The 27,500-nt window shown below is 51.3% G+C and overlaps 1 protein-coding gene across 1 annotated transcript in view; it reads left to right on the top strand.

Annotated features, from left to right (window-relative positions):
* bsna (bassoon presynaptic cytomatrix protein a) overlaps positions 1–27,500 on the top strand; it is a gene marked incomplete at its 3' end in the record, with an annotated part of 60,257 nt that overhangs the window by 29,995 nt on the left and 2,762 nt on the right. The window contains exons 4-11 of the mRNA XM_079738728.1: positions 7,492–7,977; positions 9,633–14,957; positions 15,836–16,003; positions 16,370–16,629; positions 18,281–19,301; positions 21,176–23,741; positions 24,980–25,513; positions 25,770–26,134. Of these exons, the coding sequence (XP_079594854.1) occupies positions 7,492–7,977; positions 9,633–14,957; positions 15,836–16,003; positions 16,370–16,629; positions 18,281–19,301; positions 21,176–23,741; positions 24,980–25,513; positions 25,770–26,134 (10,725 nt within the window). The remainder of the gene's footprint in view (positions 1–7,491; positions 7,978–9,632; positions 14,958–15,835; positions 16,004–16,369; positions 16,630–18,280; positions 19,302–21,175; positions 23,742–24,979; positions 25,514–25,769; positions 26,135–27,500) is intronic.

Here is a 27,500-nt window from a genome sequence, read left to right on the forward strand (position 1 = left end):
AAAGTTAATTCAAACTGATTTTCTCACAGTGAATTTCACTCCCTAATAGCTGAAGGATGGCAATGCCATTTCTAAAAAACTTCTCTCCAATAATAGCTTCCAAATCATACCTACTGCACCTTTAATGCTAGGTCTGCATACTAGCATACTAAGTAGTATTCGAGAAAAGTATGTACAATGTCCAAAGTCACATTTACACATGGCTTGTAAAACGCTGAAACCCGTGGCACTGTAGCAAGTATGACAGTACATTAGCATACGTTTGTCTGGCATACTGATAGTTTAAGTTTCCGTTTTTTAAGGTTAAGTTTGTCTGGCACACTAATAAGGGTTAGCATAATGTAACATAAGTAAAAAAGCATGACACTTAACCATCATTCAAAAGAACCATGAATAAAATCACGGTTTTGCTGAATACTTGGGAGAGATGTTAAGTATTCTCTACACACTGTACACACTTTTATATAACTGTATCCCCCTCAACAAAATGTGGAGGTGTTTTTCATGCAATAGTTCTTGGATCGCCCCGTCAGGTTTTATGTTACGGCGCCCTGCGATCAAATGAATATCCGTCTGTTCTAAGCAGACGGCTATAAGGGAATCGTAGTGGAGCCTGTTATTTCTGGTGCCATGCGGACACCTGTACAGCTGAGTCAGAACCTGTGAGCTCTCTGTTTGCTTTGCTCCCTATGTAGGCCTTGAAGCATGGAAGCCCATTTCTTTACAACAGGGTTGTCTAAATGTCAACATTGCCGCTGCGCTGTTCTGGGAAGACCGTTTTGCTCCTCGAGCACACAGATGCACACATACACACACACACACACACACACACACACACACACACGCACACACACACGCACACGCACACGCACACGGTCGGTTTGCTGTTTTCATGAGGTATTACCAATGTACCTCAGGTACAGTTTTTAACTAATTCATGGTACAGTTTTGGAATCCACACTCTAAACACTTCTCTCTCTTTCCTTTCAGACCCTCTCACCAATCTCCTCTACCCATTTTATCTCCTACGCACTCTATTCTCTACCATCGCTCTTTTTCTCTCTGAATCTCACTTCCTTTTTTAGCGCCGCTGTGCTCCTCTCTCCCCTTTCCATGTTCCACCCTTTAGTTTTTCCTTCCTGTCACTTTTCTCCTGAACACCGAGGAGAGACTAACTCTGTAGTCAGACGTCTCCAAACGGCTCCCCTGCCTCATGCCTCTCCCATCACCCAGGTGTCACAGGGAGGTTTGTTGTAAAACACGGTTAACCCTTATCTCCCCGAGACTAGAGATCGGGAGCATTGTTTCCAGATGGATCCTCTCATCCTCATAGGTCTCTCTGACCCATCATCTTTTAATGTTGTCATCGTGTCCAACTCTCCATTACCTATTTTGATAGGTAATGGAGAACATCTCTCTCCTCACCTTACCACACCCGAGGGTTAACCGGTGCCCCCCCCCCTCCCCCACATACAATCACACACACACACACACACACACACACACGCACACACACACACACACACACACACACACACACACACACACACACACACACACACACACACACACACACACACACACACATCCGTCTCCTGAACTTCAAAGTGCACACTTCTCTACTTCAAAGGATGCAGCATCTTCCATACTTTCTATAAACTCTCCTGCAGGGTGCAACACCGTGAGCTATCCGTCATGTTTTGCAGTCACATGGAAGTACCATGAGGCCAGAGCAGCAAATGCAGGACACTTTGTGTCTGGATTCGTGTCTGGAATGATCGGGGGAGAACAACAAGGCCAGCTTTAACACAATATTCAAACAGCATGGACCACTCAAACCTTGTAATTCTCCGTTCTGAGCACTGAACAAATCGCAGCAAATTGAGCAATTTGCATAGACACACAGATGCAAGCACGCATGCATGCACACACGCACACACCACAATAATTCACTGAGAAGATGAAAGCACAAGACTCCAAACTTGCTGAAAGTGAGAGGGCGAGAGAGAGGGAGAATTCGAAGCGATGCACCCTATTGCTTTCTCCCTCTATCATTACTTTCTCACTCTATCATTATCTCTTTTATGTTCACTGTCACTCGCTCTGTCGTCGTCTGTCCCTCCTTCTCACTCTCTCCCTCGCTCTCTCTTGCTCTCTCTCTCTCTCTCTCTCTCCCTCGCTCTCTCTCTCTCTCTCTCTCTCTCTGAGGGTGGAGGGAATGTAGTCTTTCATTATGAAGACTACAGGTACCAAGCCAATTAAATGAAATGAGCATATAACCAGAAGTGTGACTGTGAGGTTGTATGTGCAATACAGACTGCAGATGTACATGGTATAGAATGACTAATTATGTGAAATGCTATGATTGTAACAACATGCAGTGGTTGACAGCGTAGGTGTCTTCAGTCTGTACAAAATATGAATAGTACTTCAAAGTACTATAGAGATGCTTGGGAAATATGCCATCTATCTAAATAATGATTCAGTGTAAGTGGTTTTTTGCTAAAAGCTTCTGCTACGTGAACATAAATAGTTGTTGGCCCTTACGCCTCACTCTGTCAGTCTCTGACTCATTCATTCTGCACATTCTTCTCTAATTATAATGATCTCCCTCTCTCTCTCTCTCTCTCTCTCTCTCTCTCTCTCTCTGTACACCAATCCATCTCAGAGCCTGTGTAACAGGAGTGCTTCTCTAAGCAGAAGCTAAATGACAGATTATGGGTCAGAGAGGCTCTGGAGTGTTAAAACAGAGAGGTGTGGTTGCTAGGAGGGAGAGTAATAGATGTTGAGGTGGAGGCATGAAGATATCCATCTGTCTGTCTGTCTGTTTGTCGTCCTCCAAATGGATCTTAAGTTATTGCCCTTAGTGTTACAAGATACAAAAATGAAATAAGTAAGGAATGACTCAAGAGTATAAGGCTATAGGGATTGAAACTGTCAAGGAAAATATGAAATGATTAAGGAACAATGCCTAGGAATCCAATAGTGTAACGCTATTTTATTAAGTAGCAGTGCTGCTGATGACAACAATTATATATCTGTTCATTTAACACCAGGTTATAAAGTCACAAGTAATACACAAAATTAACTAAAAGTACAAAATATATATACAGATATCTATCTATATACAGTGGGGCAAAAAAGTATTTAGTCAGCCACCAATTGTGCAAGTTCTCCAACTTAAAAAGATGAGAGAGGCCTGTCATTTTCATCATAGGTATACCTCAGCTATGAGAGACAAAATGAAAAAAAATCTAGAAAATCACATTTTCTGATTTTTAAAGAATTTATTTGCAAATTATGGTGGAAAATAAGTATTTGGTCAATAACAAAAGGTCATCTCAATACTTTGTTACATGCCCTTTGTTGGCAATGACAGAGGTCAAACGTTTTCTGTAAGTCTTTACAAGGTTTTCACACACTGCTGCTGGTATTTTGGCCCATTCCTCCATGCAGATCTCCTCTAGAGCAGTGATGTTTTTGGGCCTTCGCTGGGAAACACAGACTTTCAACTCCCTCCAAAGATTTTCTATGGGGTTGAGATCTGGAGACTGGCTAGGCCACTCCAGGACCTTGAAATGCTTCTTACGAAGCCACTCCTTCGTTGCCCGGGCGGTGTGTTTGGGGTCATTGTCATGCTGAAAGACCCAGCCACGTTTCATCTTCAGTGCCCTTGCTGATGGAAGTAGGTTTTCACTCAAAATCTCACGATACATGGCCCCATTCATTCTTTCCGTCACACGGATCAGACGTCCTGGTCCCTTGGCAGAAAAACAGCCCCAAAGCATGATGTTTCCACCCCCATGCTTCACTGTAGGTATGGTGTTCTTTGGATGCAACTCAGCATTCTTTCTCCTCCAAACACGACGAGTTGAGTTTTTACCAAAAAGTTCTATTTTGGTTTCATCTGACCATATGACATTCTCCCAATCCTGTTCTGGATCATCTAAATGCTCTCTAGCAAACTTCAAATGGGCCCGGACATGCACTGGCTTTAGCAGGGGGACACGTCTGGCACTGCAGGATTTGAGTCCCTGGCGGCGTAGTGTGTTAGTGATGGTAGCCTTTGTTACTTTGGTCCCAGCTCTTTGGAGGTCATTCACTAGGTCCCCCCGTGTGGTTCTGGGATTTTTGTTCACCGTTCTTGTGATCATTTTGACCCCACAGGGTGAGATTATCAGTGGTCTTGTATGTATTCCATTTCCTAATAATTGCTCCCACAGTTGATTTCTTCACACCAAGCTGCTTACCTATTGCAGATTCAGACTTCCCAGCCTGGTGCAGGTCTACAATTGTGTTTCTGGTGTCCTTTGACAGCTCTTTGGTCTTGGCCATAGTGGAGTTTGGAGTGTGACTGTTTGAGGTTGTGGACAGGTGTCTTTTATACTGATAAGGAGTTCAAACAGGTGCCATTAATACAGGTAACAAGTGGAGGACAGAGGAGCCTCTTAAAGAAGAAGTTACAGGTCTGTGACAGCCAGAAATCTTGCTGGTTTGTAGGTGACCAAATACTTATTTTCCACCATAATTTGCAAATAAATTCTTAAAAAATCAGACAATGTGATTTTCTGGATTTTTTTTTTTCATTTTGTCTCTCATAGCTGAGGTTTACCTATGATGAAAATTACAGGCCTCTCTCGTCTTTTTAAGTTGGAGAACTTGCACAATTGGTGGCTGACTAAATAGTTTTTTGCCCCACTGTATATACGGTATCTATATCTATATATAAATCTATAGATATAGATATAGATATAAATTGTATTCATCATCTAAAACATTGCCTGTAGATGTTTCACTGCATGTTGCACTGTCACAAGATCTGCACTGTTCAGCAAAATCCTGGAGCTGGTTCATGGATTGGTTGCCTGAGCAGCCAATCATCATACATCAGTGCTTTGAAAGGCTCATCAGTGTCTCTGACTAGGGAGGTTTAATAAAAAGGAACCGCTGCTTGGATTCCTTCTGAGAAGGCTGGCTCCATTCAAGGTTGTCATAGCGATGGGGTGAAACAGTCTCAGCGTTGTGGTGTACAACCACACTATGGGCCTTTATTCGACTAGCAGCCATCTTGGCACCAAACGCTTGCTGGATTTTGGGAACCGCAATCAGTTCCAGCTGGCGTGCGAGCAAAGATGGCCGCTAGGTGAACGAGGCAAACGATTTTTCAATCAAGGGATGAGTTCACACAACAGGACTGATGAGTAGAACAGCATTAAGACACTGTTCCCTCTCTGACGTGGTTTAATGTCAGTACTGCCAATGGCTACCGTGGCGTGGCTGAGTCACCACACGCATGAATGCTTTCATCATTATCAGAAGGTTTTCTTCTCTGTGTTGGTGGTTGTGTTCCATCAACGCCTTCGGTTTCATCGCTGTGTGACTGGATGTCAGGTGAAGCTGGCGCTGGGGGTGCGACGCTGTGAAAGGGGGAGGGTTGTCACGGAACAAATGTCAAAGCAACGGGACCATTAAAGTGTAGCTTTAGTATACAATGAGACAATGCTGTATCCGCTCTCTGTCTCTCCCTTTCCCTCGCTCTCTCTCTGTCCCTCTCTCCTCATGACTCTCTCCATTCAATTACATTTAATTGGATTCACTTCAGCTTTTTTCGAGAAGTTTCTTTGTATAATGACAAGTCTAAAGTTAATTGAGTGTGTGTGTGTGTGTGTGTGTGTGTGTGTGTGTGTGTGTGTGTGAGTGTTTACGCAAGTTACTGTGTGATAGTCTGTGTGTGTGTGTGTGTGTGTGTGTGTGTGTGTGTGTGTGCGGGAGTGTGTTAGTTTGCATAAGTGTGTGTTCAACTGTGTGCGTGTGTGTGTTAGCTTGCATAAGTTTGCGTATGGCTGTGTGTGTTTGTGTGTGTGTGTGTGTGTGTGTGCGCGTGTGGGTGGGAGTGTGTTAGTTTACATAAGTGTGTGTTCAATTGTGTGTGTGTGTGTGTGTGTTAGCTTGCATAAGTTTGTGTGTGGCTGTGTGTGTTTGTGTGTGTGTATGTGTGGGGCACAGCGCAGCAGAGTGTCGCCTAAAGTGCCAGCCAGTGCTAAGGAAGAGTGTGCTCATGCGGAACAACGGCATTCTGGGTAAAAATAGCTCCCCATTCTGTTGGTGGAGGGAGAAGCAAGGAGAGGGCTAGAAGGGGGGGGGGGGGCGGGGCAGAAGTGAGAGAGAGACAACAAGGTGAGCAGGGGGTAGAGTGGTCCGCTATTAGAGGGGGGAGATAAAGATAGACAGAGGGGACCAGGAGCAAGGAACAAAAGAGACGGCCGGCTTTATAGAAGAAGATGGATGTAATTAACGGCCATTATAAAACCCTCCTCCATGCCAAACACTGCACAATGGAGAGACGGGGGCATGTTGACAGAGAAACATCATTTAATGGACAGTGTTAAGAGTATACATCGCTGTCGGTTTACTTTACAGGAAGTCTCGTTGAGGAAAAACGATGGTACAAGAGAGGCTGTCATGTATACATTTACGAACAACAGCAAATGCAAGATAAATACACAAACAACAGAATTATATAAAAATGCTTACCACACTTCCTTATAAATGAATACAAGCAGTTTAATTCATACAGTATACATACTATAGATTATTGACCCGCTCATCTCAAAACCCACTCACCACATTTTGAGGGAAAACAATCACATTCCACTAAATATAAATCTTTGTGTATATTTCGGAGGTATAGAATTCAGGATTTTAGGTTAAAAATATAAACAGAGGTTCTGTGAGTAATTAATATTCATTATTAAACAGTTAAACAGACGTGAGAAAATCGTGTTAAATACGCTTCAGTGCAGGGGCAAATGGAGCATTTCATTGTAAGATGATTTAGTCGTATCATAAATCAGTCTCAAATTCAGCCATACAGCACTTAATGGTTGAGCTCCAGGCTCATTAAATAGAAATGACAAATTACATACAAATATAAAATTCTTAGTGAGTCTCCTCTAATGCTTGAAGACATTGAGGCGCAGGAGATAAAGTACAGTAGGTGCTTCAGATAAACACACACACACACACACATACACACACAAACACACACACACACACAGGGAGACCTTTGCAACCCCTCAAAGATATGACGGTATGAAGTGAGCACTTGTCTGAAGTATGATGTAGGTTGAATGGGTTATTTGTATGTTGTTGTCTGTATTATAGTCAAGAGAGAGGGAGAGAGAGAGATTATTAAAAAATAGGCTAAGTAGCGGAACCTAAGGGCATTTTAATAGGCCAAACATACACTTGCGCACACACACACACAAACATACACACTTAAAGGTTGAAAAAAAAACACACTTTGGCCCAAATCTTCATACATAACGGAATGATGCTTGAAATCCTTTGTATGTAGTATGTTCACATTAAGTAAGTAGGTTGCTTTGCACACACACGCATGTGCAAACGCACACACACACACACACACGCACGCACGCACGCACACGCCGACTGCCTTCAAACGAGCGCCTGTGTGTCTTGTCGTTGCAGAAGAAGGAGTGGCTGTGTCTCAACTGCCAGACCCAGCGGCTGATGTCGGGCGGCGGATTGGACGAGCCCCCACTTCCTGCTCTCCACCCCTCTCCGAAGCACCAGCCAATGGGCTCGCCCCGCCACCCGTCGCACGTCGGTCAGCAAAGCCCCCTCGCCAAGGCGACCACCAACCTGCAGGGCCCCAAGTCCAGCCAGCCCCAGCAGCCGAAGGCCCACACGGGGCCCGGGGCCAGTGGGCCCTTCGCCCCCTCGGTGGCCAAGCAACAACCTGCCACCACCGCCACCCCATCCACCACCACCACCACCACGACTACTAGTGCAGTATCAGTGCCCCCCAGTGAGGGCCTGAAGCAGCCCAAGACTGGGGAAGAGAAGGCCAAGACGGAGCCTGAGAGCCAGCCGACCAAAGACCCCAAGATGAGCCAGAAGAAAGGAGAGCCCATCAGCTCCATGAAGGAGGGGAAGAAGTCCAAACAGTACGATGTGAGTCACGGTCGCTCTCTTTGTTTGGTGGGTGATGTGATGCTCCACGCTAACCGTGTCTGGGTCGAGGGAAATGTCACGCTCATTCATTATTTTCAGTGCTTTAGATGAGGATGAAGCTTTGTACATGTCGTCGCCGTCTGATACCCAGCATGCGTTGCAGTCAAAGGAGAGCAGCACGATTCTTCTGACTGTAAACAACTTACAGGCTGAATAAGACTGGAGGAATTGAATCTGATCCTCTCAATTCTTTCATGAGAAAGTTTGTTTTGGCATCAGCTAGATTATTATATTCATAAATATTTAGCCTACAATTACGTTATATAAATACATCAATGTCCAATAGTTGCAAATAGGCTGAAATAATTCACATGATGAATAACAAAACATGATTACTTACATGTTTTTCTCTCCCTGTTTGTTGAAGCCCGATGCATCTCTATTAGCACTATCCTTTCTTTGGGTGTGTAACGTGTTGTCCTATTTAGTCATCCTTTGTTGAATCATATTCAACGAGCAGCTTGCTATTGCCAGCAAAACATTCATTTTCCACACAAAAGATTAATTTCATCATGCCATAATTTTTCACAAAGATTATGCTGTAATAATGATAAAATTGGGAGATAAAGGCAGATTAGCGTGTGTGTGTACGTGTGTGTGTGTCTGTGTGTTTGTGTCTGTGTGTGTGTGTGCGTGCACGTGTGCGTGCATTTGTGTTTGCGCGCGTATGTGTTTTTGTGCGTCTGTTGAAACTGAGAGAGAGAGAAAGACAGAGAGACAAGAGAAGAGAGCATTCAAAGAGCCAGGGAGTGACAGTAAGATGAGGCGTAGAAGTAAACGAAGTTAAGACCACGAGTGGTGGATCGTTAATAGTCCCTTATCTTACTTGTGGCAGCCCTGGCTCATGCTGAATTATGTATGAAGGATGATTATGTTAACTCTTCAAAGCATCCATTGAACTCATGCTAATATTAGGCTGCCCCGTGGCTGGGAATCTACCCTGTACGCAGGGCTTGAAGTGAAAAACCTCCCGGATAAACTTGACAAATAACATGTTAACCTTTAACATGGTCAACACTGATAATGTTGTATTGATTTCACCGTTTCACTCTCCCTGCATCTGTTTTACACCCCGTACATTCCCAGGTTAGTCTCTTTGAGGTTCAGGTTTGGCATGTAATAGATTAAGAAGGAGAAAAGTATGCATTGTAGTCAAATAAAGTTAAATGTGAACTTTATTGTTGCTATTGCAATCGTTTAACAGATAAATTATTTCTAATAATGGCTCTGCTCGTGAAGAATTTGAAGATAATTATTGTAAATAATAATAATTTATTCAAATCATTTCATTTTGCATGGAAATATTATTTGTAGAATTTGAAATAATGTGATTCATAGTTATAGGAAATATGGTTGATTAAAAATCTTATATCTCAAAATATGTTTCAAAACCTAGGATTAAGTTAGATTATTCTATACCTCTATCATGTAAACCTTATTCTAACATACTGCCCTCCCTCACCCCTTTTCTTTCTCTCTCTCTCTCTCTCTCTCTCTCTCTGTCGCTCACTCTCTCTCTCTCTCTCTCTCTCTCTCTCTCTCTGTCGCTCACTCTCTCTCTCTCCGTCTCTCTCCCTATATCTCTCCCCCTGCAGGACACGAAGAACAACAGCACCCACGATCTATCGCGGAGCCCGCAGAGCCTGAGCGACACGGGCTACTCCTCGGACGGCATCTCCAGCTCCCACAGCGAGATCACGGGGCTGATCCACGAGGAGGAGGAGATGAAGCTAAGCGAGAGGGGCATCAGCGGGCGGGGCTCGCCGCCCAGCCCCTCCGAGATGACCAAGCTGGAGAGCTCCATGCGGCCCCTGCTGGAGAAGAGCTTCTCGGAGGAGAAGAGCGACCGCAAGGGCCGCAGGCACCGGGACCGGGACCTGGACGACCGGGGCAAGCAGAGGCCCCGCTCACTGTCCATCACGCCGGAGGCCTACGACTCGGACGAGGAGCTGGAGGACATCCTGGAGGAGGAGGAGGACGCCCGGGACTGGGAGGCCAAGCGGAAGGAGGCCAAGGAGGAAGGCAAGAAGGAGAAGAAGAAGGAGAAGGAGGCGGAGCCGCCGCCAATGACGGACGAGGAGTTCATGAGGAGGCAGATCATGGAGATGAGCGCCGACGAGGAGAACGAGGAGGAGGACGACGAGGAGATGGCGGAGGCGGAGGACGAGGAGGACGAAGGCTACGGCTACCAGAAGCCCAAGAAGGCCCACCTCAAGCATCTCCCAACCGACACGGCCAAGGAGAAGAGACGCCTGCAGCACCACTCGAGCAGCTTCGAGGAGGACTCCAAGAGCTCCTCGGATATCTATAAGGGTTCGGCGGAGGAGGGCGAGGACGACCAGATGTCCTCACAAGGAGGCCTGCGGCGCTTCAAGACCATCGAGCTGAACAACACCAACAGCTACAGCCGGGACATGGACCTGGCCAACGAAAACGACCTCAGCCTCGACCGTGAACCGGAGCTGGAGATGGAGAGCCTGACGGGCTCCCCGGAGGAACGCTCCAGAGGAGACTCCTATTCCACCCTACCGCCCACCTCCTCGTCCTACGGCTCGGGTCAGTCCCCGACCTCCATCTCGTCCATGGAGGAGGACAGCGACAGCAGCCCAAGCCGGAGGCAGCGGCTGGAGGAGGCCAAGCAACAGAGGAAGGCCCGCCACCGCTCCCACGGCCCCCTGCTCCCCACCATCGAGGACTCCTCCGAGGAGGACGAGCTCCGAGAGGAGGAGGAACTGCTGAGGGAGCAGGAGAAGATGAGGGAGGTGGAACAGCAGAGGATAAGGAGCACTGCTCGCAAGACCAAACGAGACAAAGAGGAGCTGAGGGCCCAAAGGCGCAGGGAAAGGTCAAAGACGCCGCCCAGCAACCTCTCACCGATCGAAGACGCCTCCCCAACTGAAGAGTTGCGGCAGGCTGCAGAGATGGAAGAGCTCCATCGATCTTCAGCCTCTGAATACTCCCCTCAGAGTCTCGACTCGGAGGCAGAGGGATATGAATCGAAGCTCTACAAATCAGGCAGCGAGTACAACCTACCCACCTTCATGTCACTCTACTCCCCCGTTGAGAAATCCTCAACCACAACCACCACCGTGGCACCATCTTCTACTTCCAAACCGTTGAAGAGCGCCGAGGAGGTGTACGAGGAGATGATGAGGAAGGCGGAACTGCTTCAGAAACAACAGAAACAGCAGCAGCAGCAGCATCATGGAAGACACGGTCAATACTACGAGGAGGAAATCAATGGAGATGAGTATGAGGACGAGGATGAATATAGTCAAGACAGGACCGGTTATGACAACGAGGCAGCCGAAACGGAACAAGATATTTATGAGGAGATCCGACAGACGTCCCAGAACATCACAAAGATGCAGCAGGCAAGCGACGCGCAAGTGGAGATTGAAATCGAGAGCTCCTACCCAGAAAAACAACTTCTTGACACAAGCTCGGCATTTACCAAGCTGCTGGAGCAGAACAACGCCCTCCTCACACCAGGAACCAGTCCCACCCAGGTCTCAGCTCCGGTCTCTTTTGCCGAGACTGCAGGAAGGATTCCTGATGTGCGTGTCACGCAGCACTTCTCAGCCAAAGACATCAACAAAGACCGGATCAAGGGCCAGACAGGAAAGAATGGCATGACTCCAGCCGTGTCTGCAACCACCATAGCAGCATATGGAGTGTTTGCCAGAGATGCGGTAACCATTTCCCAGACCAGCACAAGCCACACTGTCACAACCACGTCTGCTACACACAGCAGGCACACAGGTGGCCCGGCTACATCCACGACCACCGTCTCAAGTGTTTGCAGCAAAATAGCGGAAATCACCCAGGCGTACAGCCAAAGGGAGGTGATAACCAGGAGAGTGGGCGAGACCAGAAACGTGAGAGACGGTGCCGCGTCTTCTACGGAGAGAATCATTGAGCCTCGGTCTCCAAAGTATACCACTTACTACCGAAGCACCAGCCCTCCTCTCTCTCCATCGCCGCCACCACAGAGCCCTACTCGCTCCCCATCCAGAAGGGCCACCGCTGAGTTCTCTACCCAGACTCACACAGGAGGAGGCTTACAGTCCGCTGGTTCAGGGCCTTCCTCTCCGGTGTTGGCTCAAGCGACTCAGACATCATCACACCGGTCCGTTTCGCCAAGGCTCCACAGGCAACAATCCTCGCAGGATAGTCGGTATTCCCCACCCTCGAGCCCAGCCAGGCCAATGACAGTCAACACTGCTACCTCGCCTCTATCCTCACCTACCCGGTTCAGTCGTCAATCCACATTTGAGACGTACTCCCCCGTTGCCAGCCCCCCGGACACTCCCCCTTTCCAGCAGCACTCGCCTACACAGAGCTTCTACCGCACTCAAAGGGTGGAGAAAGTCAATGTCGGAACAAGCATGGTGGCCCCCACTAACACATACAGCAGAGGGTCCATGTCTATGGATAACATATCCCTCTGTCGTATTTCAACTGTTCCTGGAACTTCCAGGGTAGAGCAAGGACACATGATCCATGGAGGCAGTGTGGTAGACCTAAGGACGATCACCAAATCGACCCCCGTGATCATGACCGACCATGGAATGGATCTCACCTCTCTTGCCACTGAAAGCAGGATGTACCACGGTGGACCCGAGGGGGGTAGACACTCCACCATTATCCAACCACTGATAATGAATCTCAACACTCAGGAGACCACCACACCCACCACCGTGAGTGTGACGGTGGCTGCCTCAATGTTCATGACACAGCCTCAACACCCCTCAGTCTATGGTGACCCCCTTCAGAACCGGCTGGACCTGGGCCAGGGAATGGGTCCCGCTATGTGTCTGTCTCACAACCACATGGTTCAACCCCAAATTGATCCCACCATACCAAAAATCGATGCCAAACTTGATGACCTCAGTATACAGCAGCAGGAACTCCAAAGGCAACAGGAGAAGTTGCAGAAGCAGCAAGAGATTTTGGAGCAACAGTTGCAGCAGCATCATCAGATGCAGCATCAGCAGCAACAGGCCTCTGCCATGGCAAGGTACAACATCACAGGCCAGATCTCACCGCTACTGAAGAAGGACATGCTGGTCAGCCAGAACGGAAATGCCCCAACTGTGGTCAGTGCTATTTCAGCTCCCCTCAACCCTGACTTGTATGGCAATGGTCCAATTGAGCTGCAAGGAAATCCCAATACACCTGGTGTCATGAGTCTTACTGGGGTCGGATCCCCTCACAGCATGGTTGTTCAAATGGATGGAAGCATAGGTCCGTGTGGGCCAGTGACACAGCTGGTGAAGGTAGAGGAAGGCCAAGATGCCATGGATCTGGCGGGAGGCCAGATTAAATCAGACCAACCAGCCTGCTGCGATGTGGTTTACCGGCTTCCATTTGGGGGAGTATGTGTAGGAGAGGCAGAGAAAGAGGGCATTAGGCCTCCTTCCGCACCACCACTCAACTACGAGTCTGACCCCGAAAGGCAACCTGGAAGGTACCATGAATACCCCATGGATGGACGCAAGGCCTATACCTTGCCCTACCCTGGTAGGCTTCAGCCATCAATGTCTGACACAAACTTATCTGACCCTGGTCTGCAGGCCTACCATTCTAAAATAGACCCCCAACTCCAAACCACTGCAGATCTTGCCATGGATCTAAATGCCATGAAACAAGCCTATGAAGGGGGGTTCATGGGAATGCAGTATGGCTCCTATACCGATCTAAGACATGGAGGGGACATCACAGCCCAGGCCCTGCCAATACGGAGATTCAACTCCCTGTCTAATATCAGCACGGATTACGGCTACTCTGCTCGTGATATAGCCAACTTTCAGGAGGCTAACTTGGCTCAGTATAGTGCCACCACAGCTAGAGAGATAAGCCGCATGTGTGCAGCCCTCAACACCATTGACCGCTATGGAAGCAACCCTGACTTGATGCAGTACGGCAGTTTGGGACGAGGTTCAGGCCCTGGGACCGCCAGACTCGCAGCAAGTTTAGGCATCAGACCCAACCTCCTTTTCGGGCCAGATGGGAAGCCAATGTCTCACAATCAAGCTCTTACCAACCTTATTAACGCCAGACAGGCCAGCCTTAGAGCTCTGTACCCCACTGCTATAAGATCGGCCGATGGAATGATCTACTCCACGATCAACACACCTATCGCCTCTACACTTCCCATCACCACCCAGCCGTCCTCAGTGCTTCGTCCGATGCTAAGAGGGGCATATAGGCCTTACCCACCTGCAAACATGACACCCATACCCCTGGCCAGTCTCAGCAGGCTGCCAATGAATCCCAGAGCACCCTTATCCGGACAGGCACCGTTCCGTTACCCAGTGCCAAACGGGTTCCAGGGTATACCAGCAACCAGTGCCATTGTATCAACATCCTCTGCGTCAGCGACTACTACTGCAGTACAGGACGGACCCGTCTATCTGGGCAAAGGCACCAATATAGCCCCCTCCTCAGGGGCAGTCAGCTCAACCCCAGGCATAGTTTCAATGCCGACAACAGAGCCCCAGCAGCAGCCCATCAACCTGTCCCAGGCTCACCTAAACAGCCAACAGCAGCAGCAGCAGCAGCAACAGATGGCAGGTTCGCATCAGCAACTACCATTCGCACACCAGACCCAGCTCTACAACCAGACTTCTGCCGGGCCCACCGGACTGAGCGGTGGCATGCCCCTTCAAGGAGGCCTTCCTCCCTTCCCTCCGCCAGGAGCCATCCACAAGGAAGGGGAGACAGAGGAGGATCGCCTGCACCGGCAGCAGGAGCAGCTCCTGCAGATGGAGAGGGAGCGGGTGGAGCTGGAGAAGCTGCGGCAGTTGAGGATCCAGGAGGAGCTGGAGAGGGAGAGGATCGAGCTGAAGCACCACCGGGAAAAGGAGCAGATGCTGGTGCATAAGGAAATACAGGAGCTGCAGACCATCAAGGAACAGGTAGAGGGCGCTGTTGAGGACTGCAGGCTGAGTTTCTGTCGTTTTTTGACTTCTTTTACTCTTTTTGACTCGATTGCTTGGTTGTTGTCTTGTGCTGTGTTGTGTTCTGTTGTGGTGTGTTGTATTGTGTTGTGTGCTGTGTTTGTTGTATTATCCGTAATTGTATGATTTGATTTTTGTTTAAAAAAATAAATGACTTTCCCGATATTTAATTACAATATGTAACTTTGGATATAGTTAGGGTGAATGCAGATATTTTGGATATAAAAGAGAATAAATGTCTGATTTTTTGAAAATATGATGTAAAAGCAAGTTGCTTCAGTTTTCAACATGTTTAACAGTGTTAAAAATCTCATGGGTGTATACTGTAGTCCATTAAACATCTAATGAGAGATATTTTCTTCTTTTTGATAGAACAAGCAGTTGAAAATCTTTCAAGTTAAATCAGTAAAACAGGTGTGGATCACTCATTCCTTAAAAAAAAGAATACTGTAGAGATTGAATGACTAATATTCATCTCACATCCTACAGTATGAACAATCCACCATTAACCATTCGTTCTCATTCAAACCCAGAGAGAAACATGCATTCACTGTGTATTTATGAATGACTTAAGAATGGCAATTCGCTGTCTGTACACGCTGTGCTTCGTGAACGCTGTGCTTCCATGCTTGTTTTGCGCCTTATTTTTTGCAGTAGAATATCAGACTAATCCATTGTATACTCGATCAAACTAATTCATTGGCCCAGACAAAGGTATTTAATCCATGGCTTTACATGGTTAAATCAGAGGTTGTCAATTGCTTTGGTGTTGGCCCCTTCTCTTTCCTCATCTTTGCCTTCACTCATCACTCTACCTGTGCGTGTGCTTCCCTCAGGTTCTGCAGCAGCAGCAGCAGGAGCGTGAGAACCAGCTAGTCATGCAGAGGGAGCAGCTGGCCCAACAGAAGTCCCAGCTGGACCAGATCCAGTCCCTGCAGCAGCAGCTCCAGCAGCAGCTGCAGGAGCAGAAGAGGCAGAAGACGGCCAACGCTCAGGGCCTGCAGGTGAGGAGTAGCAGAGGGGCGAAGGTCAGGAGGACTGGGGATGGGGAGGAGGGTTGGGTTGCAATGTTAACATTGTCTTATAAATTATATTGTCTTATAAAAAGTGTCTGTACCCAACACAGTGTAGACTGGCCTCTTTAGAAACAAAGGTATCAAAGTTCCTTACTAAACGCTTCACCTACTGACATGAATGAGTTCCTTCACTAGAATATCTCCTTCCTGGAACAGGGAACAAGGCAGTTTCAGTGTCTTCTTCCTGGCCCAGGCTCTGTGCCGTCTCCCCCCCAGACGTTCTGCTATAGCACACTGCAGGATCCCAGATTAACAGAATGTAAACAGCCCCGTCTCCCTCTGCCCCGCCCACAGAGGGACGTCACCGGACAGCCTCTCCATCCCTACGTCGACGCCCAGATGGCTTCCAACTCCCTCCCCAACTCTTCGTCAGAGATGTGTCTGCGGGGCCACGAGGAGCAGGCGGAGAGCCGCAGCAACATGAGGAAGCACAGCTCCATGGGCCGGCTGCCCCGGGACGGCGGCGACGCAGAGGGCGTGTCCTTCTACGGCTCCGCCTCCCGCAGGAACGTGGACAGCTGCGTGCAGACGGACGACGAGGACGGCGAGGAGAGGTACACATGGAGGCATGCGTGCGTGTGTGGGTGCATGCACGTGTGTGGTGTGTGTGTGTGTGTGTGTGTGTGTGTGTGTGTGTGTGTGTGTGTTGGTGAATGAGTATCACCCTTTTCCAACTTTCCAAGGCGTTCTCATCTCATGTCTGCACGCCCACAACGGGATGCTCGAAATGAGCGTTATTGAGTTATTGGCTCGGGAGTGGCAGGGACTTTGGAGGAAGAGATCTCCGTTTTGTTGACGTGGGTTCAGCAGCGAGAGAGAGGGAGGGAAATTCCGATTGGAGATCTCCGTTTCCGTTTCACGTTTCGGATATTGATTTGTCAAACCCGAAGTCACAAAACTCACAAAAAGTCGCTCCACGGACTGTTGAACTGGTGCACACAGCAGATAGGACGTAAGAGAACATCAAATTGCGTAGAAAATGTGCAGTTCAGGATAATACTGCAGTTCAGGATCCTCTCTCCACCTTCGAGATGCATCTGGTTCCTTGCGCTCGCTCATCCTGCCTTCGTTCGCTTCTGTCTAGGTACATGATGCGCCTGTTCCTTGCGCTCTCTCATCCTGCCTTCGTTCGCTTCTGTCTAGGTACATGATGCGCCTGTTCCTTGCGCTCTCTCATCCTGCCTTCGTTTGCTTCTGTCTAGGTACATGATGCGCCTGTTCCTTGCGCTCTCTCATCCTGCCTTCGTTCGCTTCTGTCTAGGTACATGATGCGCCTGTTCCTTGCGCTCTCTCATCCTGCCTTCGTTCGCTTCTGTCTAGGTACATGATGCGCCTGTTCCTTGCGCTCTCTCATCCTGCCTTCGTTCGCTTCTGTCTAGGTACATGATGCGCCTGTTCCTTGCGCTCTCTCATCCTGCCTTCGTTTGCTTCTGTCTAGGTACATGATGCGCCTGTTCCTTGTGCTCTCTCATCCTGCCTTCGTTCGCTTCTGTCTAGGTACATGATGCGCCTGTTCCTTGCGCTCTCTCATCCTGCCTTCGTTCGCTTCTGTCTAGGTACATGATGCGCCTGTTCCTTGCGCTCTCTCATCCTGCCTTCGTTTGCTTCTGTCTAGGTACATGATGCGCCTGTTCCTTGCGCTCTCTCATCCTGCCTTCGTTCGCTTCTGTCTAGGTACATGATGCGCCTGTTCCTTGCGCTCTCTCATCCTGCCTTCGTTCGCTTCTGTCTAGGTACATGATGCGCCTGTTCCTTGCGCTCTCTCATCCTGCCTTCGTTTGCTTCTGTCTAGGTACATGATGCGCCTGTTCCTTGCGCTCTCTCATCCTGCCTTCGTTCGCTTCTGTCTAGGTACATGATGCGCCTGTTCCTTGCGCTCTCTCATCCTGCCTTCGTTCGCTTCTGTCTAGGTACATGATGCGCCTGTTCCTTGCGCTCTCTCATCCTGCCTTCGTTCGCTTCTGTCTAGGTACATGATGCGCCTGTTCCTTGCGCTCTCTCATCCTGCCTTCGTTCGCTTCTGTCTAGGTACATGATGCGCCTGTTCCTTGCGCTCTCTCATCCTGCCTTCGTTTGCTTCTGTCTAGGTACATGATGTGCCTGTTCCTTGCGCTCTCTCATCCTGCCTTCGTTCGCTTCTGTCTAGGTACATGATGCGCCTGTTCCTTGCGCTCTCTCATCCTGCCTTCGTTTGCTTCTGTCTAGGTACATGATGCGCCACCGGCCGCGGCGGCGCGGCCGCAGCGTGGACTGCTCGGTGCAGACGGACGACGACGAGGACAAGGTGGAGTGGGAGCAGCCGCCGCGACGCAGGCGCTCGCGCTTCTCCCGCCACGCCGAGTCCAACAACCACGCCTCCGGCACCGCCGCCTCCACAAACACCAGCTCCGCCAACGCCGCCGCCACTGCCACCGACGCCAAGACGGACTCCTCCTCCAAGATGGCCTCCTCCAGCATGTCCAGCCAGACCATGCGGGAGATGTCCTGCCAGACGGAGGTGGAGCACCTGGGCCGCGTGTCGCCGGCCATCCACGTCACGCTGCCGGACCCCAACAAGGTGGAGATCGTGCACTACATCTCGGGCCCCGAGAGGACCCAGAAGGGGCAGTCGCTGGCGTGCCAGACCGACCAGGAGGCCCAGTCCCAGGGGGTGGTGGCGCCGCAGCTCAGCGTGCCCACCACCGTCAGCCCCTACTCGTCCTCCACCGGCAACGGCTCCCAGCAGACGGGCTCGTCGGACCTCCAGGCCCAGCAGCAGCGCCTCCAACACCACCACCAACAGCAACAGCAACAGCTCCAGCAGCAGCAGCAGCAGCAGCAGCAGCAGATGGCGGCCAACGCGGCGAAGTTCGAACGCCGGCGCCCCGACCCGCTGGACATCAACTACCAGCAGCACAACCACATCCACAACGAGTCCGTGTCCAGCGTGATGCGCCAGCAGCAGGGCACGCCCAAGTCGCCGCAGGTGCTTTACTCGCCGGTGTCGCCCGTGTCCCCCCACCGCCTGCTGGAGAGCTCCCTGTCCAACGAGCGGCTCAACAAGGCGCACGTCACGCCGCAGCAGAAGTCCTACACGGCCGAGTCGCCCCAGCGCCATCCCTCCGTGCCCCGGCCCATCAAGACCACCCAGAGGTCCATGTCGGACCCCAAGTCCCTGAGCCCCACCACAGACGAACACACCAAGGCCCGGCTGTCGCTGTACCAGCAGCAGGCCCTCCAGAGCCAGGTACGGTCAGGGGGACACACGGCGCACACGCTGAGCCGCAGCCATGCTTGGGTTGTTGCCATGGATCGGATCCTAGTTCTGGGAATGTGATTGGTCTATTTTAACTTAGTTTAATGAAAGCAGGAGGATTTTAATTGGTCTTTGAAATGAACACTCAGAGTCTGGAAACCAGTGAACAGAAAATAGTTGTAGTGAAATAGCGTACTGTCATCCAGTGACCATCAACCCCCAATGTTAAAAAAAAGATCTTGAATCACTCCTACCACCTCCGAAGATATTTCAATGCATTTTTTGTGGTTCCAATTAGTGTTGTCTTTGATTGTAGTCATAATGGACATAGATGCCAGCTGTTAGTACAGATGATGATTCGATCTTATCATTTCTCAGACAGCGGCTTTCCAACAGAGTTGTCCACCTTTGCAATGTAGCAGATTTGCAGGTAGAACTGACAAAAAGCCGTCGGCTGTCAACACAACCCATCCGAGTTACTTATTTAATGACTTGCATATAAGATAGATACTTGTGTACTTATAGAACAATTTGAAAAGTATGTGGCAAATGCCTGCTCATTGCTGGCCTCCCATTGTGGAAATATGCACAGTAGAGTTATTTGCCAAAATACCAGGGAAAAAGGGGTGTTCATTCGAGCCGAAATGCAGAAGAGCCCACACAACACAATGGACTCCGCGGTGTCAGCCTAGTGCGCTGTCGCAGATGACATTCCATTAAAGGTGTTGTAGGAGAAAAATACATTATTTTATAACAACAAACTTTGAGATTATTGTATGTGAAATCGACCCATTTGTCATGTCTGGTGTGTACTTTCACCAACTGAGTCCAGACGTACTTCATACGAAGAGGAGCTGTTGATAACATAATACATTTCAACAGTGCAACCCAAGCACCGTATTGTTTTCCTGTGTTGAAGTATAATATTACGAACCATAAATGAATAATGAAGAGGAAACATTTGTCCTAAAGGCGTAATCTCCTGAGGTTTCTACACCCCCACGTCTTTAAACCAACAACCTGCTGTGTATACACATTTTTATGACTCAAACAACCGAGAATTGTGAAATCGATATTCTCTAACCTTTGATACCCTTTTATGAAGCTCTGAAAAACACACTTGGTTTGTCTGCCGTCTTTCCACCCTGTGGATGTAATATATGATTTATTGTTTTGACCGTGTTACTTTCGAGGTGGCTAGACAGAAAGTATCAGATATGGAGAGAAAACATTTCCTTAGAACATTCCTTTAGCTTGTTTTTTGCAACATATCTAAAAACATATGTACATATATTTGTATTTTCTATTTTGTCATAGTACAACACATGTTCCAGGAATGTCTGGATTCATGACTTGTACACTGATTTTGTTTGATATCATATCAATGTGATCTAACAACCAATTTTGCTCCTGTCCTATTGTCCTTGTTCCCATGTCTACATTCCCTGTGTCCTACATGTATATCCACCTGTTGTCATTCATGCTTTCTCCTCCTCCTCTGCGTCTCCTTTTGCTCCCTCACTTCCTCATCACTTGATTATTCAACACATTCATCCCTTCCATGTCCCATGATGGTGTATTCACCATCTCTGGGAGTCCCCTTCACCTCATCCCTTATTCTACAATGTATCTCAATGATACTCTTCCTTCCTCCCAACCTCTATCAAACGCCTCACTTTTCTGAATCCCTCTTCTTCTCCATCCAATACCACTCCATCATCCTTGCTCCTGCCTCCATTTCATTCATCGAACACCCATCCACCCTTTCTCCTCTTGATTCTCCTCTACACATCCCATCGTCTCTCCCACCCCTTGTCTACCCCCCTCCCTTTTCTACCCCCCCCCCCCCCCCCCCCTCTCCACAGCTGGCCGCCCTGCAGCAGAGCTCCCTCCTCCGCAAGGTGAAGCGCACCCTGCCCAGCCCGCCGCCCGAAGAGGCCACCGCCGCGGTCCACCTGCCCATGATGACCAACGCCATGCCCCAGGTCTACATGCCCAATGTGCCCGGCCTCAAGCAGCCTTGCTCCCGCAGCGGCCTCGCCGCCAAGGCCAGCCTCCTGAAGGACCTGACCCATGAGCTGAAGGCCGTGGAGCAGGAGTCCACCAAGCTGAGGAAGCAGCAGGCGGAGCTGGAGGAGGAGGAGAAGGAGATCGACGCCAAGCTGAGATACCTGGAGCTGGGCATCCACCAGAGAAAGGAGACGCTGGTGAAGGAGAGGGAGCGCCGAGACATCGCCTACCTGCGGTGCATGGGCGACTCCCGGGACTACATGTCCGACAGCGAGCTCAACAACCTGCGTTTGGCTGCGGCTGCCGCCTCGTTCGAGACCAACGGCCTGCTGGCCGCCCGGCCCAGTACCGCCCCGCTCAGCCAGTTCACTGGCGAGCTCAACACGGCGGCCCAGTACCCGCCCACCACCTCTTTCCTGACGTACCAGTTCCAACAAGGCCCGCCGGCCGCGTCCAGCCAGCAGACGGGCGCTCCTTATCCCACCGCCTTCAACCAGCCTCCTTACCCGTCGGTGTCCCAGTCCCAGGCCCTGCCCCAGCCCACACCTCTCCCAAGCCACGGCCCCATGCCCGCACCATCCTACCCGTCTCAGACCCCCTATCCGTCCCAGACATACCCCCAGGCCCAGCCCCCGTACCCCCAGACGGACATAGGGGTGCCGGCCGCTCCTCTTCCCCAGCCCCAGGCTGCACACCCAGGGTTCGGGCCTGCCCCGCCGGGCCAGCCCCCGTACCCCACCCACAGCTCGCCCTTCCCCAGCGCTGTCTCCTCCTACCAGAGTCAATCCACCCCCTACCCTGGGCAGCAAGGGGCCGACATCCTGACCGTCCACCCAGGTAGACCCCGGCAGACATCACTGGCCGACCTGGAGCACAAGATGCCCACCAACTATGAGACGATCAGCAACCCCACGGTGGTGGTGACCACCACGGCGCAGGACGTCACCTACTCCAGCGCCGCGGCCGCGGCCTACGGCCAGTACGGCGCAACCACCACCATGGCCGGCAGCTACGGGGGCTACCCCGCCGCTCCGGCGGTCAACAGCTACGGGGGCTACCCCGTGGCCCCGGCCAGCACCTACGGCCCCTACACCGCGGCCCCGGTTAGCGCGTACGGCCAGTACACCACCACCACCGCCAACACCTACGGCTACACCACCACCACGGCCAGCTCCTATGGCCAGTACACGGCCACCGTGTCCAACGCCTACGGGCACGCCGTGGACAGCCCCTCGGTCTACGGCTCGGCCGACGCCATGTACGGCGGACCTGGGCTGGAGCAGAGCCTGCCGCGGAACTACATGATGATCGACGACGTCAGCGAGCTCACGGCCAAGGACGGGCTGGGCACGGCGGCGGGCGACATGATGATGCACCACGGCAACAGCGGACAACAGCGTTACCCGGGCGACGTCCACGGCCACGGCGGGATCGGCGGCGGCGGCGGCGGCTCGGCACGGGGCGGGACGGGAGGCTCCTCCTACGGCCGGACAGGGGAGGAGGAGGCGGCGTTCCAGGAAGAGCTGTACGACCACCACGGCAGGGGTAAGAGCAGCTACAGGCAACGACCAATAGGGGGCAGCAGCAGCAGCAGCAGCGTGAGCGCTAGCATGGGTGGGGGATCCCCCTATTACTATGACTACGACCATAAGCACCCCACCACCCCTCGCCCCAGCGCGCAGAAACCCTCGGTGTCGGCCAGAAGCCTACTGGCTCCCGCCGTCATGTCGTCCAAGCGCAGCAAGCACCGCAAGTCCGGCAGCCTGGAGCAGAAGATCTCCAAGTTCTCCCCCATCGAGGAGGCCCGTGACGTGGAGGCCGACCTGGCCTCGTACGCCTCCGCCACGGTCGGGGGCCACGGCTCCTCCTCCGCCGCTACCGCCGGCGGCGTCAGGGGCCGGCAACTGATCGAGGACTACGGCTTCAAGTGCAACACCTACGACTCGGGCAGCGCCACCGGCCATGCCAGCCGGTACTACCGTTCAAAGGCGGAAGAGGACGACCGCCTGTACTACACCTCCACCGGCCGCTCCCGCTCCACCGGCTACGGCATGGACAAGATCTCCTCCGGGGACTACTCTGGGTACCGCAGCCGGTCCTACGAGCGAGACGACATGTCGTACCGCACCGGAGGCGGCGGCTACACCCGCGGACGCCACCCCACGCGGCAGTACTCCGAGGAGGAGAGTCCGATCAGCCCCATGGGGAAGTTCATGGGCTCGGGCCGGTCGTCCAGCCTGGGGCCCGACCCGTACGACAGCCGTAGCTCTAGGTATCACTACTATTACGGCCAGTCGGGCTCCAGCCACTCGCTGCCCGACGTGCAGGACCACATCCGGGACCTCCCCCGGACCCACGTCTACAAACCGGAGGACATGTACCTTATAGACGATTACCATTGCGCTGTGTCAGACAGTGAAGGTAATTGTGGGCGATGAACACCCACACAGTGCCGCCACAAACCCCCCCCCCCCCACTACCATCGACTGCCCCCACCCACCCAGAGGACTAGGCTTAGAGAGGCGAAAGATAGATAAAGAGATAAAGAGACAGAGAGAGATAGGTTTTGCATGCCGGTGTTTTGTTTTGAAAGTCGCTGGTGTCTCATTGGACTGCTGTCTGTCTGTCTGCCTGCCTGCACCGTTTTGTCCGCCTGTTCGTCCGTCGTCCGACCGTCTGTCTCCTATACCAGCATGAGCATTTTGGATCACCACTTCCTATCACTTTCTTTCAAACGGAGTCCGTCCCACTGGTTTTGATTACGTTGGTTCTGTGATATCTTCTTCCAGGGTTTTGTCTTTCATTGCATTTGTGAAGCACTGTTTTAATGTTGTGATATAATTTCTTCTGATTCATTTAATACCTATGTTGCAAAAAAGTCCATTGCTTGAAGTGCTCTGTATCTTAGTCAATCCTAATTTTACGCTATAAAATCTTTGCGGTACATTTATATGCTTTTTTTATTTACTCTTTTTATAGCATGCTAATGCTTGCTAACCCAGACAACTGGAATGATTTGGCAAAATAAATTATGAAACATTCGACCCAGTGGACATTTTTGCACTTGATTGATAATGTATTTTAATGTTGATGCTGATTTGTGTGTAGTCTTCTGCATGAATGTAAAACATTTTATTTTTCTGTCTTTGTTCCTTTTATTTTCCTTCCTTCCTTTTTTTTTTGCAAGCGGTTCGTTTTCCACCTCATTCCCTCCGCCTTTCCTCCCCTCCCTTCTTCCATCGTTCCTCCCTTCCCTCCGTTCTTCTTTCCTTCCTTCCCTCCCTCCTTCATGCCTCCTCTACTCCCTTCTATCCCTTCTTCTTTCCTTCCTTCCCTCCCTTCTGCCTTCCTTCCTTCTCCCCTCCACTCTTCCTCCCCCCTCTCCCTCCCTTCTTCCTTCCTTTACTATTTTCTCCCTGCCCTCCCTTCTTCCTTCCTTCCTTCTTCCCTCCCTACTTTCTTCCTTCCTTCCCTCCCTTCTACCACCCTGCCTCCCCTCCCTTCTCTCCCCCTCCCCTGTGCCTCCCTGTCTCCCCTCCCCTGTGCCTCCCTGTCTCCCCTCCCCTGTGCCTCCCTGTCTCCCGTCCCTCTCTCAGCCTGCATGTCGTCGTCCTGCGACCTGCTGGAGATTGACTGTGATCTGCTCTCGGTTTCCCAAGCCTACCACCTGGGCCAGGAGGAGACGGACTGGTTTGAGAAGCCGCGCGCCAGCTCGCGCCACTACGGCGGCGGCAGCCACTCGGCCGGCCGCAGCCGCCACGCCGTCAAGCACACCTACCACGACTACGACGAGCCCCCGGAGGAGGACGCCTGGGCCGCCGACGAGTACGGCCACGGGGGCCGCCACTCTTCGTCTTCGTCCCGGGACCACCGCCACCACGGCAGCACCGGCCGGCACGCCTCGTCGGCCAACTCTTCGGCGGCGACCGGCCGGCACGCGGACGAGCCACGGGCGTCCCGCTCGGCCAAGGGCCACCCCAAGGACCCCAGCATGAGGCACGAGCCCTCGGGGCGGTCCTCCTCCGCGGGGAGGCGCGGGGACTCGCGCTCCGCCGGCGGGTACCACTCGGGCGAGTACTCCCGGGACCCTTCATCCGGACACCACCATGGCCAGCGGTCCTCCCGACAGGGGGACCCGCACCGGTCCTCCCGCAGCAAGTCCCAGCCCGGGGACCTCCAGGGGCAGCCCCCAGGTACAGAGCCTCCCCCCCCCCCCCCCCCCCCGGCCTGGGGTGTCCCGTGTGGGTCTGTGGTTCATGGCAGCGTCACTTCGTCTAGATGGTGTCGGTTCAAAGGATTCAGTGTCTGCGGTGTATTGATGTGATTTGCGAGACGATTCGTTAAACAGGCGTCAGCTGGTGTTGGATGATCTTTGATGCGCCAACTGCTCTTCTTACTGCTGCTTTATCATCCGTCCCTCACCCGTACCCCGTCCGTCCATCCAATCAGGCTCCTCCAGATCCGGGGGGAGCTCCTCCCGAGGACAGGGCCCCAGCAGCGGGCCTCCGGGATCGGGACGACAGACGGGCCCTGGTTCCCAACCGGACGGGACCCAAAGCCAGAGGACCCAGTTCCAGCACCAGGTCCAGACCCAGGCCAGCCGGCCAGGACAGCCCGGGGCACCAGGCGCCATAGGGCCCCAGCAGCAGCTCCCAGCCCAGGGTCAAGGCATGGCCATGGGCATGGGACAGGGCATGGGACCGGGCGTGGGACCGGGCATGGGCCAGGCCAAGCAAGGACCAGTTGGACCTGCCGGTGGTTCTATGGGGCCCAACAGACAGACGGGCCCAATGGGAACCACACCGACAACCGCTGTAAGTATCAGGAGGGAGGCGTGGAGGGGACGGCAGAGTGACGTGACAACAGTAGATTCATGGTCAGGTTTGGGTCTGATCTGTTATGCAGTCAGCATACTCCAAATGCAGTTTATTTCACGCTGGCTGAAGAGGTCCGTTCCGTTAGATAAGACCAGCAGGGTCTCCCGGGGAAATCAGATCAAAGCAAGATTTTGGGGAGCTTACAAAAACTTTGAGGTGCAGAGAAGTGCCTCAAAATAAGACAGGCGTTTGTTCGTTTTCTCAGCAATCTCGTCTTGTCCCGAGCCTCGCTGTCTTGTTTTTCCGCATGAATGGATGCTGACTGCTCTCAGCAGAGGTGGGGTGAGAAAACTCCTCCTCATTACGATAAACACTCCTTATCCAGTCAATCCGCACCATTTCTTTCTGCTCTCTTCCCCAAACCCCCGGCCCTAATTTCTCCTCTGAGATATGAACTGGTTATCCTTGCCTCTGGTTATTTAAATGATGTTTCCCTTGTCAACAGGCCGTATCCAGCGCGCAATCAGTGGAGAGGCAGTCGATAACTCAATGTAGCTGATTATCCATTCCAAACGCTCCATCAGTGCTGATATTGTCCAGAAAAATATCATAGAATTCTGGAGAACGTGGCCTGGTAACAGGGGAATATCCTCAGCCCTGATTCATTTAGATGTACTGAAATCTCCAAATGATCGAGTCACATAAATATGTCAGAATGAATTATTGCAAATGAAATGCACAGACGTTTTCATTGCATAAATGGGCACAGGTTTGTGGATGAATGTCTTCAGGGGAAGGGGAACTGTTGAAGGCCGGTTGAAAAGAGCCGCAGACAGGAAGATATAAAACAATGAAGCGGGTTTCCATCATGTGAGCATTACTTAGCCCGCAGTCTCATTCACTCAAGCTCTCCGACCGGACTCCATTGTGGAATTAAAAACATGGATCGGCCGTGAATGATGCCAGATGTCAATCGCACATAGTGCCCGCATAATATAGCAAACGGGGAGCGCGGATGTAAAGTGGGACGATTTGGCTGCCGTCGACCGTTAAATCGCTGGAGAAAGACGCGTCGATTCATGGAGCGATTTGAAAAGTGCTTGACAAAGAACCGCAAGTGGTTCCCCTCACACCCCACATGAAAATGACGTGGTGTTCTGGCAGGGATGTGGGGGGGGGGTGAAAGGGAAACTGCATGACAACTCTTGATCAGCTCTTGGTCCACCCTGCTGGCTAACCAGCTCTCAGCTACACTATGTCAGTCACCGTGGGGAAAGGTCAATAGATTAAATGGAATTACCCCAGGCGTTGTTGGAACAACGGAGGTTTAAATACAGTGCTGCTCCGGATTACGGTCGAACAG

The sequence above is a fragment of the Pollachius pollachius genome, assembly GCF_949987615.1.
Source record: "Pollachius pollachius genome assembly, chromosome: 6".
NCBI classification, from domain to species: domain Eukaryota; kingdom Metazoa; phylum Chordata; class Actinopteri; order Gadiformes; family Gadidae; genus Pollachius; species Pollachius pollachius.